At 47.1% G+C, this 12524-nt stretch overlaps 1 protein-coding gene across 1 annotated transcript in view; it reads left to right on the forward strand.

Moving 5' to 3' along the window:
- LOC116975561 (contactin-associated protein-like 5) overlaps positions 1-12524 on the forward strand; it is a 1077365-nt gene that overhangs the window by 652274 nt on the left and 412567 nt on the right. The window contains exon 11 of the mRNA XM_033024848.1: positions 955-1061. Coding sequence (XP_032880739.1) covers positions 955-1061 — 107 coding nt within the window. The remainder of the gene's footprint in view (positions 1-954; positions 1062-12524) is intronic.

Genomic DNA, 12524 nt, shown 5'->3' on the forward strand with positions numbered 1-12524 from the left:
CATATCCTACTGAGCGACAAATGGCAGTTCTGCAGGGCACTGTTCATAGAGTTTAATTTAGTTTAGTGATACAGCATGGAAGCAGGTCCTTTGGCCCATCGGGTCCATGCTAACAACTCAGTGGGTCAGGCAGCATCTCTGGAAAGTGGAGACGAAATGCTGGAGTACGTCAGCAGGTCAGGCAGCATCCCTGGAGAAAAGAAATAGGTGATGTTTCGGGTCAAGACCCTTCTTCAGACTGAGAACCAGGTGACACACACTGCTGGAGTAACTCGGCGGGTCAGACAGCATCTCTGGTAAAGTGGAATAGGTGACATTTCGGGTCGAGACCCTTCTTCAGACTGAGAGCATCTGCAGTTTCTTCCTACACGCTTTCTCTGGAGAATGGGCCGGTGACGATTCGGTTCGGGACCCTTCTTCAGACTGAAAATCAAAGCACCAAAATCTCACCTATCCATGTCCTCCTGAGATCCTGCCCGACATGCGGAGTTATGCCCCTGTCCCACTTAGGAAACCTGAACGGAAACCTCTGGAGACTTTGCGCCCCACCCAAGGTTTCCGTGCGGTTCCCGGAGGTTGCAGGTGGTTGCCGGAGGTTGCAGGTAGTGGAATCAGGTAGGAAGACTGACAGAAAACCTCCGGGAACCACACGGAAACCTTGGGTGGGGCGCAAAGTCTCGTGCGGTTTCCATTCAGGTTTCCTAAATGGGACAGGGGCATTACTCCAGCAGTTTGTATCTATTCTCCAGAGGTGCTGCTCGACCTGCTGTGTCTTTTATTCTGTTAACTTGAATCTGCAGTTCCTTGTGTCTCCAACTTTTTACAATGGGATGTCATTAGTGTCTGAATCATTCGGTGCCTCCTCTGTCCTTAATGTCGTCTGGTTTTCCAGACACCCTGTTCCCATACTTGCTGGCAAGCAGGTCTTCCTAATGACAATTCTTCTCATTGCAGGTGTTTGCCAAATTACTGTGAGCACGGCGGGGAATGTTCTCAGTCGTGGAACACCTTTCACTGTGACTGTGCCGGGACGGGCTACACTGGAGAAACTTGCCACAGCTGTGAGTATCAACAGAATCACTCAAAGTAAGAACTGCACGGTGTCGCAGCGGTAGATTCGCTGCCTTACAGCGCCGGAGACCCGGGTTCGATCCCGACTACGGCTGCTCGTCTGCACGGAGTTTGTACGTTCTCCCCTTGACCTCCGAGATCGGTTTCCTCCCACATTCCAAAGACGTGTCGGTTTGAAGGTGAATTGGCTTGGTATACGTGTAAATTGTCCGTGGAATGTGTAGGATAGTGTAATGCCCCTGTCCCACTTAGGAAACCTGAACGGAAACCTCTGGAGACTTTGCGCCCCACCCAAGGTTTCCGTGCGGTTCCCGGAGGTTGCAGGTGGTTGCCGGAGGTTGCAGGTAGTGGAAGCAGGTAGGGAGACTGACAAAGACCTCCGGGAAATGCACGGAAACCTTGGGTGGGGCGCAAAGTCTCCAGAGGTTTCCGTTCAGGTTTCCAGGGGGCATAAATGGGCGGGCATCGCTGGTCGGTGCGGACTCAGTGGGCCGAAGGGCCTGTGTCAGCACTGTATCTCTAAACTAAACAAATCAATTGCCTTAAAACACTGTTTAAACGGGATGCAAACCAAAATCATCTATCTGAGAATAAAACTGCTTTGATTTAAATAACTTTAATCATTTTCATTATATTTTATTTCAAAATGCAAAGGGGCGATAGATATCGTAACCTTTCCATCACGAGTAATTCAATATAAACCCTCCGTTTTAATAACAATCTCGGTTATTCAAGCATTGGAATACATCTGTGAAACCTTTTGAACATTTCAGTGTGACAGTGTTCTACTTGAACATAATTGCACTGTAATCCTGCTGTGATAGATGAATATGCATGTTCTATTGATGTCAGGTGTGGATCAGTAGGTAATGCTTGTGCTTGTAAGTTCAAAGGCTAATGGGTTCAATCTCCCTCCAGAACTAGTCACAAAGAAAAGGGATGGACGTATTTTTACAGCTGCCCACTCCAACCATCATTACGTTCTGGAGATGGACACAAAAAGCTGCGGGACAGGCAGAATCTCTGGAGAGAAAGAATGGGTGCCGTGTTGGGTCAAGACCCAGAACAAGGGTCTCGACCTGAAACGTCACCCATTCCTTCCCTCCAGAGATGCTGCCTGTCCTGCTGAGTTACTCCAGCATTTTGTGTCTATCTACAGTTTAAACCAGCATCAGCAGTTCCTTCCGACACATTACAATAGACAATAGACAATAGACAATAGGTGCAGGAGTAGGCCATTTGGCCCTTCGAGTCAGCACCGCCATTCAATGTGATCATGGCTGATCATCCCCAATAAGTACCCCGTTCCTGCCTTCTCCCCATATCCCCTGACTCTGCTATTTTTATCAAGCTCTCTCTTGAAAGCATCCAGAAAACCTGCCTCCACCGCCCTCTGAGGCAGAGAATTCCACAGACTTCTGGAAGCTCATGTGACTGCACGTGTTGGAATCTGCAGCAAGAATAATGTAGCTGCTGGAGCAACTCGGCAGGTCTACGGAGGGAATGTGGAGGGAGGAACTCCAGATGCAAGGCAAATGGTTTCGCCGAACACCTTCGCTCAGTCCGTCTGGACTGACCTGACCTCCCGGTTGCTAAACACTTTAATTCCCCTTCCCATTCCCACACTGACCTTTTGGTCACAGGCCTCCTCCACTGTCAGAGTGAGCCCAAATGCAAATTGGAGGAACAGCACCTCATATTTCGCTTGGCCAGCTTACAACCCAGTGGTATGATTATTGATTTCTCCAATTTCAAGTATCCCCTGCACTCCCTCTTTCTCCAAACCTCCTCCACCCAAGCCACACCAGCTTCTCGTTCTCACCCAGCAAAGCTAACAATGTCCTGTTTCCTTTATCATCGTTCCTTTTTTGCTTATCTTTCATTCTCCTGCTCTATATCTTTCTACATCACTGTTTATCTCTCGTTTCCCTTTCCCCCGACTCTTCGTCCGAAGAAGGATCTTGACCCAAAATGTCACCCATTCCTTCTCTCCAGAGATGCTGCCTGTCCCGCCCGCTGAGTTACTCCAACATTTAAGATAAGATAAGATAATCTTATTGATCACATACACCTAGGTGTAGTGAAATGCTTCTTGCCACTTTGCAGCACATAAAGAAAGAATACAAACATAACAATAATAAAGAATTTGAAACATAAAAACATCCCCCCACAATGGTTCCCATTATGAGGGAAGGCACAATGTCCAGTCCCCATCCCATGTCCACCCATAGTCGGGCCTATTGAGGCCTCCACAGTTGCCTTTAAGGAGGCCCGATGTTCCAGGCCGTTCTCGCCGGATGATGGTGTTCCGGCGTCGGGAGAATCCTCTCGGCGACTTGGGACACCTGGAACGGCCGCTTCCCTCACCGGAGACCGCGGCTTCCGAAGCCTACAAGGCAGCCCCGGTTGGAGCTCCTCCACTGGCGATCTCATCGAGAGATCCCAGGCTCCCGGTGTAAAGTTCGGCGCCGCCGCCCACAGCTGGCCGCTCCACAGACCCGCAGCTCCGCGATGTTTATCTCGGCGGTCTTCAGCTCACCGGAGCTTCAGAGCGGCGACCCGGGCAAGGCATCGCCCGCTCCACGATAGCGCTCCAGCGCTGTGCCGCCACCGAAGCCGAGGTTCTGGGCGGTCCCCTCAGGAAACACAGCTCCAGGCCCGCTGGTAGGCCACGAGGACGGGTCGAAACTGCAGCCCGGAGAAAAGCTGCCTCTCTGACCAGGTAGGGACCCTGAAAGATAGTTTCCCCCTTCCCCCCCACCCCCCACATAAAAAAGTCTAGACCTCCAGAACAAAAACACTTTAACTAACTAAAAATAAAAAAAGAGATGAAAAAGACGGACAGCTGCTGGCTGGGCAGCCATACACAGGACAGCGCCCCCACAGAGGACAGCGCCCCCACAGAGGACAGCGCCCGCACATTTTGTGTCTATCTTACTTGTGCATATGACAATGAGCTTGACTTGAGAGAGGGGAGAGGGGGAAGACAGGGGAGACAAGGGGTGGGAGAAGGGGGGAAGAGAATGGAGCAGCTGCGCTTGTACACTCTGGAGTTTAGAAGGATGAGAGGGTTTCTCATTGAAACATATAAGATTGTTAAGGGCTTGGACACGCTAGGGGCAGGAAACATGTTCCCGATGTTGGGGGAGTCCAGAACCAGGGGCCACAGTTTAAGAATAAGGAGTAAGCCATTTAGAACGGAGACAAGGAAACACTTTTTCTCACAGAGAGTGGTAAGTTTGTGGAATTCTCTGCCTCAGAGGGCGGTGGAGGCAGGTTCTCTGGATGCTTTCAAGAGAGAGCTAGATAGGGCTCTTAAAACTAGCGGAGTCAGGGGATATGGGGAGAAGGCAGGAACGGGGTGCTGATTGGCCATGATCAGCCATGATCACATTGAATGGCGGTGCTGGCTCGAAGGGCCGAATGGCCTACTCCTGCACCTATTGTCTATTGTCTATTGAGGGGGTGGAGAGGGGGGTGAGGGAGGAGAGGTAAGAGTGGGGGGAGGAGGGATAATGAAGGATTTACAAGTTCACATTGAGTGGACTCGACCAGAGGGTGAGAGAAATGAGTGAACAGTCCACGTGCAACGTAATACCCAACAAGTCACTCCTCATTGAATACATGCAGCTGAGCCACTCACACAAACGTTTGGTTCATGAGTCCACAAATAAAGTGTTGTCTCACTGATAAAACGTAATTACTGTTGTAGTCACCTGCTACATTTAGCCGATGATCATCGAATGTTTCCGCTGTGGGTCCATGGGTAGCAGCTCTGGTTTCAACTCCAATTTAGACTTTAGAGATACAGCGGGGGAAACAGGCCCTTCGGCCCACTGAGTCCACGCCGACCAGCATTCACTAGCACTATCCTACACACACCAAGGACAATTTACAATGTTTAACAAAGCCAATTAGCCTAAAAAACCTGTTCAGCTTTTTGAGTGTGGGAGGAAACCGGAGCACCCGGAGAAAACCCACGTGGTGACAGGGAGAAACAGCATACCGACAGCACCCGTCTTCAGGATCGAACCCGGGTCTCTGGTGCTGGAAGGCAGCAACTCTAATGCTGCACCATTGTGCTGCCCTCTAATTGAGGTAATTCAAGAGCAAGTATGTCACTAAATGCACGGTTGGAGAAGTCAGTTTAGTTCAGTTTAGATTACTCCAGAACCTAACGTACAACGAAGGCTGACTTGGCAATAACGTACTCAGGGTCGAACCCAGGTCTCTGATGCTGTGAGGCAGTTGCTCTACTGCTACGACATCGTTTACATATTGTTCAAATAGAGTTTCATGGCAATTGCTCAGAATTTTTTGTTAAAATTAATTTATCCTTGGGACTAAATTGTATTGTATTAATTTGGGCTGGTCAGTTTTGTTCTCTTCTTGAAAGATTAATCGCGCATGTTACCTGAAAAGTGATCAACAGCATGAAGTCTACACACATTTATTTTGTATACTACTGAGTTAATTCCCCTTTATATTGAATAGCTTTCATACTCCATATTCATATTCACACTCCAGAACGTAACGTACAATGAAGGCTGACTTGGCGATATCGTACTCAGGGAATGTTCCATTTAGAAGAGATGCCAATATTTGATTGAGACATCAAAGCAAGAGTCAGCTCTTTTTTTTTGGTGGGTGGGGGGCAGGTTGATGTTTAAAATGATGGCATTGTTTCGAGGTCTCCTGACCAATGCTCGCTGCCAACATGGAGCGAAAACAGATCAATGAGCATTTTCACCTCAGCACAGTTGGTGAAAAGATGACAGGGATAGAATCAATTGTAACCACCAGAAGAATATTGACTTTCCATTTAATAAAGAATGTCAGAGTAAAAGGAACGATAGTTTAGTTATACAGTCATGCAGCATAGAATGTTCGGCCCAACTTGCCCACACTGGCCAACAAGTCCTAGCTACACTGAAGAAGGGTCTCGACCCGGAACGTCACCCATTCCTGTTCTCCAGACTTGTCTCGTTGAGTTACTCCAGCATTTTGTGTCTAACTTCTAGTCCCACATACCCACGTTTGGTCTGTAAACCTCCAAACCTGTCCTATCCATGTACCTGTCCATCTGTTTCTTAAACATTGGGATAGTCCCAGCCTCAGCCTTAAATAAGATTGTTAAGGGCTTGGACACACTAGAGGCAGGAAACGTGTTCCCGATGTTGGGGGAGTCCAGAACCAGGGGCCACAGTTTAAGAATAAGGAGTAAGCCATTTAGAACGGAGACGAGGAAACACTTTTTCTCACAAAGTGATGAGTCTGTGGAATTCTCTGGAGGCAGGTTCTCTGGATACTTTCAAGAGAGAGCTAGATAGGGCTCTTAAAAATAGCGGTGTCAGGGGATATGGGGAGAAGGCAGGAACGGGGTACTGATTGGGGATGATCAGCCATGATCATATTGAATGGAGGTGCTGGCTCGAAGGGCCGAATGGCCTACTCCTACACCTATTGTCTATTGTCTATTGTCTCAACTCCATCTTCTGGCAGCTTGTTCCATACACCCACTGCCATTTGTGTGAAAAAGTTACCCCTCAGATTCCTATTAAATCTTATATCCGATACCTTAAACCTATGTCCTCTGGTCCTCGATTCACCTACTCTGGGCAAGAGACTCTGTGCATCTACCCGATCTATTCCTCTCTTGATTTTACACTGATTTTATGCTGAATAGTGATTTCATGATTCCTCTCATGATTTTAGTTTAGTTTCATTATTTATTGTCACGTGTACCGAGGTACAGTGAAAAGCTTTTGTTGCGTACTAACTAGACAACGGAAAGCCACAGGGTAGATTGTACCTTTAGGAAGGAGATGAGGAGGAACACCAGAGGGTGGTGAATCTGTGGAATTCATTGCCACGGAAGGCTGTAGAGGCCAAGTCAATGGATTATATTTAGTTTAGCTTTTTTTTAGTTTAGTGATACAGCACAGAAACAAGCCCTTCGGCCCATCGAGTCCGCACTGAGCAGCGATACCCGCACATTAACACAAGTCTACACTCACCAGGGACAATATTTACATTTATACCAAGCCAATTAACCTACAAACCTGTGCGCATTTGGAGTGTGGGAGGAAACCGAAGAACTCGGAGTAAACCCACGCTGTCATGAGGAGAACATAGAAACTCCATATAGACGGCATCCGTAGCCAGGATCGAACCCGAGTCTCTGGCGCTGTAAAGCACCAACGTAAACGCTGCACCACCGTGCCGCCCCAGTTTATGCCCACACTCGTCCCAAGACGTGCATGTTTGTTGGTTAATTGGTTTCGGTAAGATTCCAAATTGTCCATAGTGTGTGCGTGGGTTAGTGTTAGTTTGCGGAGATCGCTGGTCGGCATGGACCCGGTGGGCCGAAGGGCCTGTTTCTGCACTGTATCTCTAGACTGATAAACAATACTACTTCAGGGCGCGTGAAGAGTTAAAGGTTGCCGACTGCAGCTGAAGTTTCTGAGGGTTGACAGGATAATCAATGGTATTTTCAAGCAAATCTCAGGAGGTCTTTGTTGATCTGGTAGGAGAAGCTTCAGGCTTAAGCTCAGCAGTGACGGGCTCAGCAAACTTCCGTTGATATTATGCCAAGTGTCTGCTTGTTTGACCCAATAAGCCTCTGTGGCAGCCGCGGCTCAGATAGCAGCTTCCGGGTGTCAAAGATCATGAGTTCAAGTCTACCTCCGGGAATTGCAGTACAAGAACCTGGGCCGACTGCCTTAGTGAGGATATGCTATGCCCTGTCACACTCCCCTTCCCATTCCCACACTGACCTTAAATAGATACGAAGAACTCGAGTAACTCAGCGGGTTCTCTGGTTCTTGATTCCTCTACTCTTGGCAAGAGACTCTGTTCATCTTACCGAAGGTAGACTAAATAAGAAGGGTCTCGATCCGAAACGTCACCCATTCCTTCTCTCCATAGATGCTGCCTGTCTCGCTGAGTTACTCCAGCATTTTGTGTCCCTTCTAATCCCACCTGCCCACGTTTGGCCCATATCCCTACAAGCCTGTCCTATCCATGTACCTGCCCATATGTTTCTTAAACATTGGGATAGTCCCAGCCTCAACTCCATCCACTAGCAGCACGTTCCATACACCCACTGCACTTTGTGTGAAAATGTTACCCCTCAGATTCCTATTAAATCTTTTATCCTACACCTTAAACCGAACAGCATCTCATATTTCGCTTGGGCAGCTTACTGCCCAATGGTATGAAATGTTGATTTCTCTAACTTCAGGTAGCCCCGGCATTCCTTCTCTTGCTATCCCTTCTCTCTCTGTCCCTCACCCACACACGTCACACTAGTTTCTCGTTTTCACTTAACAAACAGCTAACAATGGCCTGTTTCCTATATCATCGTTAATATTTGCATATCTCCCATTCATTGTCCTTTATGTCTTTACATCATCGCCTATATCTCTTATTTCCCTTATCCCTAACCAGTCTAAAGAAGGGTCTCGAACTGAAACATCACCCACTCCTTCTCTCCAAAGATGCTGCCGGCCCGCTGAATTCCTCCAGCTCTGGTCCTCGATTCACCTACTCTGGCCAAGAGACTCTGTGCATCCACCCGATCTATTCCTCTCATGATTCTACACTGATTTTATGCTGAATAGTGATTTCATGATTCCTCTCATGATTTTAGTTTAGTTTTGTTATTTATTGTCGCATGTCCCGAGGTACAGTGAAAAGCTTTTGTTGCATGCTAACCAGTCAGTGGAAAGACACAGGATAGGATGTAGAAACATAGAAAATAGGTGCAGGATTAGGCCATTCGGCCCTTCGAGCCTGCACCGCCATTCAATATGATCATGGCTGATCATCCAACTCAGTATCCTGTACCTGCCTTCTCTCCATACCCCCTGATCCCTTTAGCCACAAGGGCCACATCTAACTCCCTCTTAAATATAGCCAATGAACTGGCCTCAACTACCTTCTGTGGCAGAGAATTCCAGAGATTCACCACTCTCTGTGTGAAAATTTTTTTCCTCATCTCGGTCCTAAAGGATTTCCCCTTTATCCTTAAACTGTGACCCCTTGTTCTGGACCTCCCCAACATACGGTACAATCTTCCTGCATCTAGCCTGTCCAACCCCTTCAGAATTTTGTAAGTTTCTATAAGATCCCCCCTCAATCTTCTAAATTCTAGCGAGAATGTACCTTTAGGAAGGAGAAGAAGTGGAATTTCTTTAGCCAGAGGGTGGTGAATCTGTGGAATGCACTTCCACCGAAGGCTGTATGGATGTATTTAGTTTGGATAAGTCAACGGATATATTTAGTTTTTTTTTTTTTTTAGTTTAATGTATAGCACAGAAAGAGTACCTTCAGCCCACCGAGTCCGCACTGACCAGCGATCCCCGCACATTAACACAAGTCTACACACACACTCCGGACCCACCGAGTCCGCACTGACCAGCGATCCCCATACATTAACACAAGTCTACACACACACTCCGGACAATTTACACTGCAACCAAATATACAAACCAAATCCAATTAACAAATTTGTGCGGATACAAACGCCGTATAGACATCACCAGAGATGAACAGATTCTTATTAATATGGGTGTCGTGGGTTATGGAGAGAAGGCAGGAGAATGGGGCTAGGAGGGAGAGATAGATCAGCCATGATTGAATGGCGGAGTAGACTTGATGGGCCGAATGGCATAATTCTACGCCTATCACTTATGGACTTGAAGTAATATTTACAGTGACGTGGCAAGGCAGCAGTTTCCTTCAGGTGACCCATTCATGAAGCTAGTATGGATACGATGGTACGAATGGCATTCTCCAATGTCTCATTCCGCGAAATGCCCTCTTACTTGATCTATTTGATTATACCAAAAGCTATTCAAAGTAATTTGGTTCATCAAGTGCTTTGTGATGTTTCTGGGGATACTATAAGCTGCGTTGTGAATATAGATCATGTTTTTAATTCATGGGAGGCACTAAAACATAATAGATTTTTATTCAGCCTGAATACTGAGTGATGATGTTGGATGATATTACTCACCGAAGAAACACAATGGTCTCACTATTCCTGCAATGCTGCTTCTATAACAATGGATTTGTGTATAACTACAAGAGATAACATTTATAGAGATAAATGTGATGTAAAACAGCTTAAGACATGCGTTTATTTTTTCTTTGATCTTTACATTTTCTTTGTTATTTTCCTCTTGTTTAACCCTGAATTGCTCTGTATCTAGGAGGGGTTTCTAGACGCCATCTGTCCATCTCTGTCCCCTCATTGTTCTGTTTCTCACTCCCCTTTCTCTCTCATTCTCCCCCTCTCCCCTCTCTCCTCTATTCACCTACCCCCCTCCCCCTCTCCCTCCCCCCTTCACCTCCCCCTCTCCCCATCATCCCACTCCCCCTCTCCTCCCCCTCCTCCAACTCGCTCCCTCTGTTCCACCCCCCCTCTCACCTTGCCTCGTCCTCTCCCTCTCTCCTCCTCCCTCTCCCCCTCTCCTCTTCTCCTACTCTCCCTCTCCCTCAACCCACATCTCCCTCACCCCCTCTCGCCCTCACCCCCTCTCCTCCTCTCCCTCTCCACTCCCCTCTCCCCTCCCCCTCTCCCCTTCTACCCCTCCCCCTCTCCCCCTCCCCCTCTCCCCTCCCCCTCCCCCTCTCTCCCCTTCTCTCTCCTTTCTCCCCCTCTCCCCCACTCCCCCCCCCCCCCCCCCCCTCCCTCCCCCTCTCCCCCTCTCTCTCCCTCTCCTCTTTAGTCACATGTACCTAGACAAATTCCTCTTTTGCGCATGGCTTCCTCCCCCCCCCCCCCCCTGCCTCCCTCTCCCCCCAACCAACTCTTCCCTTCTTCTCCCCCTCCCCCAAACAATGATGTAGGTTAATTGGCTTGGTATAAATGTAAATTGGATACATAATTGTCCCTTGTGTGTAGGATAGTGCTAGTGTGCGGGGATCGCAGGTCGGCGTGGACTCGGTGGGCCGAATCGCTTGTATCTGCGCTGAATCTCTAAACGAAACAAAACTAAATTCTCAGCAGTTTTTACCCCTTAATTGACAACGATAGTTCATATAACACGGCTCTTAAAGCATTGCTCTTTGTGGTATAATGATGGCCATAAATTGCCTACTTTATTTCCTACATCGCAGGTGTAACATAAACTATGTTCACAGCACTAATTATATCGATCTTGTCTGAGTTTTCTTTTTTACAATTGGAATTCTTTAAATCCTGTTGGAAGCAGTGACGTAGCAAGATACATAGTGAGAAAAATATTGGCCAAAAAAAATAATTGGTTTGAAATGGCAATGCGTGGGACCCACACAATACTGACCTGAAGAAATATCTATCTGCGTAAACATCAAAGTTGAATCGGGAGTAAGGAAGGCAAATGCAATGTTAGCATTTATTTCGAGAGGGCTACAATATTTAAAAAAAAACAGGGATGTAATGCTGAGGCTTTATAAGGCACTGGTCAGACGGCATTTGGAATATTGTGAGCAGTTTTGGGCCCCTTACCTGAGGAAGGATCTGCTGGCGTTGGAGTGGGTCCAAAGGAGGTTTACGAGAATGATCCCAGGAAGGAGTGGGTTAACATATGATGAGCGTTTGACAGCACTGGGCCTGTCCTCACTGGAGTTTAGAAAGATTGTAGGGGACCTCATTAAAAGGCACTTGGACAAGTGCATGGAAAGGAAAGATATTTGGAGGGATCTGGGCCAAACGCAAGCAAATATTGAGGAGATCTGAAGAAAGGGTTTCAGAGATCTGAAGGAGAGTCTGAAGAAGGGTTTAGGCCCGTAACGTTGCCTATTTCCTTCGCTCCATAGATGCTGCTGCACCCGCTGAGTTTCTCCAGCATTTTTGTCTGCAAGCAAATATTGGACTACCTTAAATAGGGCATCTTAGTCAACATGGGAAAGTGGGCCTTAGGGCTCGATGACTCCATGCTTTATATAACAACATTAATACTTGTAAACCAAGGCAGAAGAATATTTTCATTTAATCTCTGTTCCTCCCACGTTGGTGACTCATCTCAATTTTACCTCTAAACCTAGAATGTGGTAACTGGGCCTGCATTGCACAACACATGATTGTCTAAGATCACTTTCTGGCATCCAGAAAGAGGTGTGAAAGTCGTCACATAAATACAATTGCGATGCAAAACAAAACTGAAGACGCTGAAAAACGACATGGAAAATGGTGGAAATATTCAGTGGGTCAGGCCGAGAGAAACGGAGATAATCTTTCAGATTGAGCACTTGCATTCTGTTTCTCTCACCACAGAGGCCTGCTAAGCAACTCCGGTATTTCCTGTTGTTTTATTTTGTTTGACTTGGTTTAATTTGGTTTGGTTTAGTTTTAGTTTGGTTTATTTTAGTTTAGTTTAGTTTAGTTTAGTTTAGTTTAGTTTAGTTTAGTTTAGTTTAGTTTAGTTTAGTTTGGTTTGGTTTGGTTTGGTTTGGTTTGGTTTAGT

The sequence above is a fragment of the Amblyraja radiata genome, chromosome 7 (genome assembly GCF_010909765.2).
Source record: "Amblyraja radiata isolate CabotCenter1 chromosome 7, sAmbRad1.1.pri, whole genome shotgun sequence".
NCBI lineage: Eukaryota > Metazoa > Chordata > Chondrichthyes > Rajiformes > Rajidae > Amblyraja > Amblyraja radiata.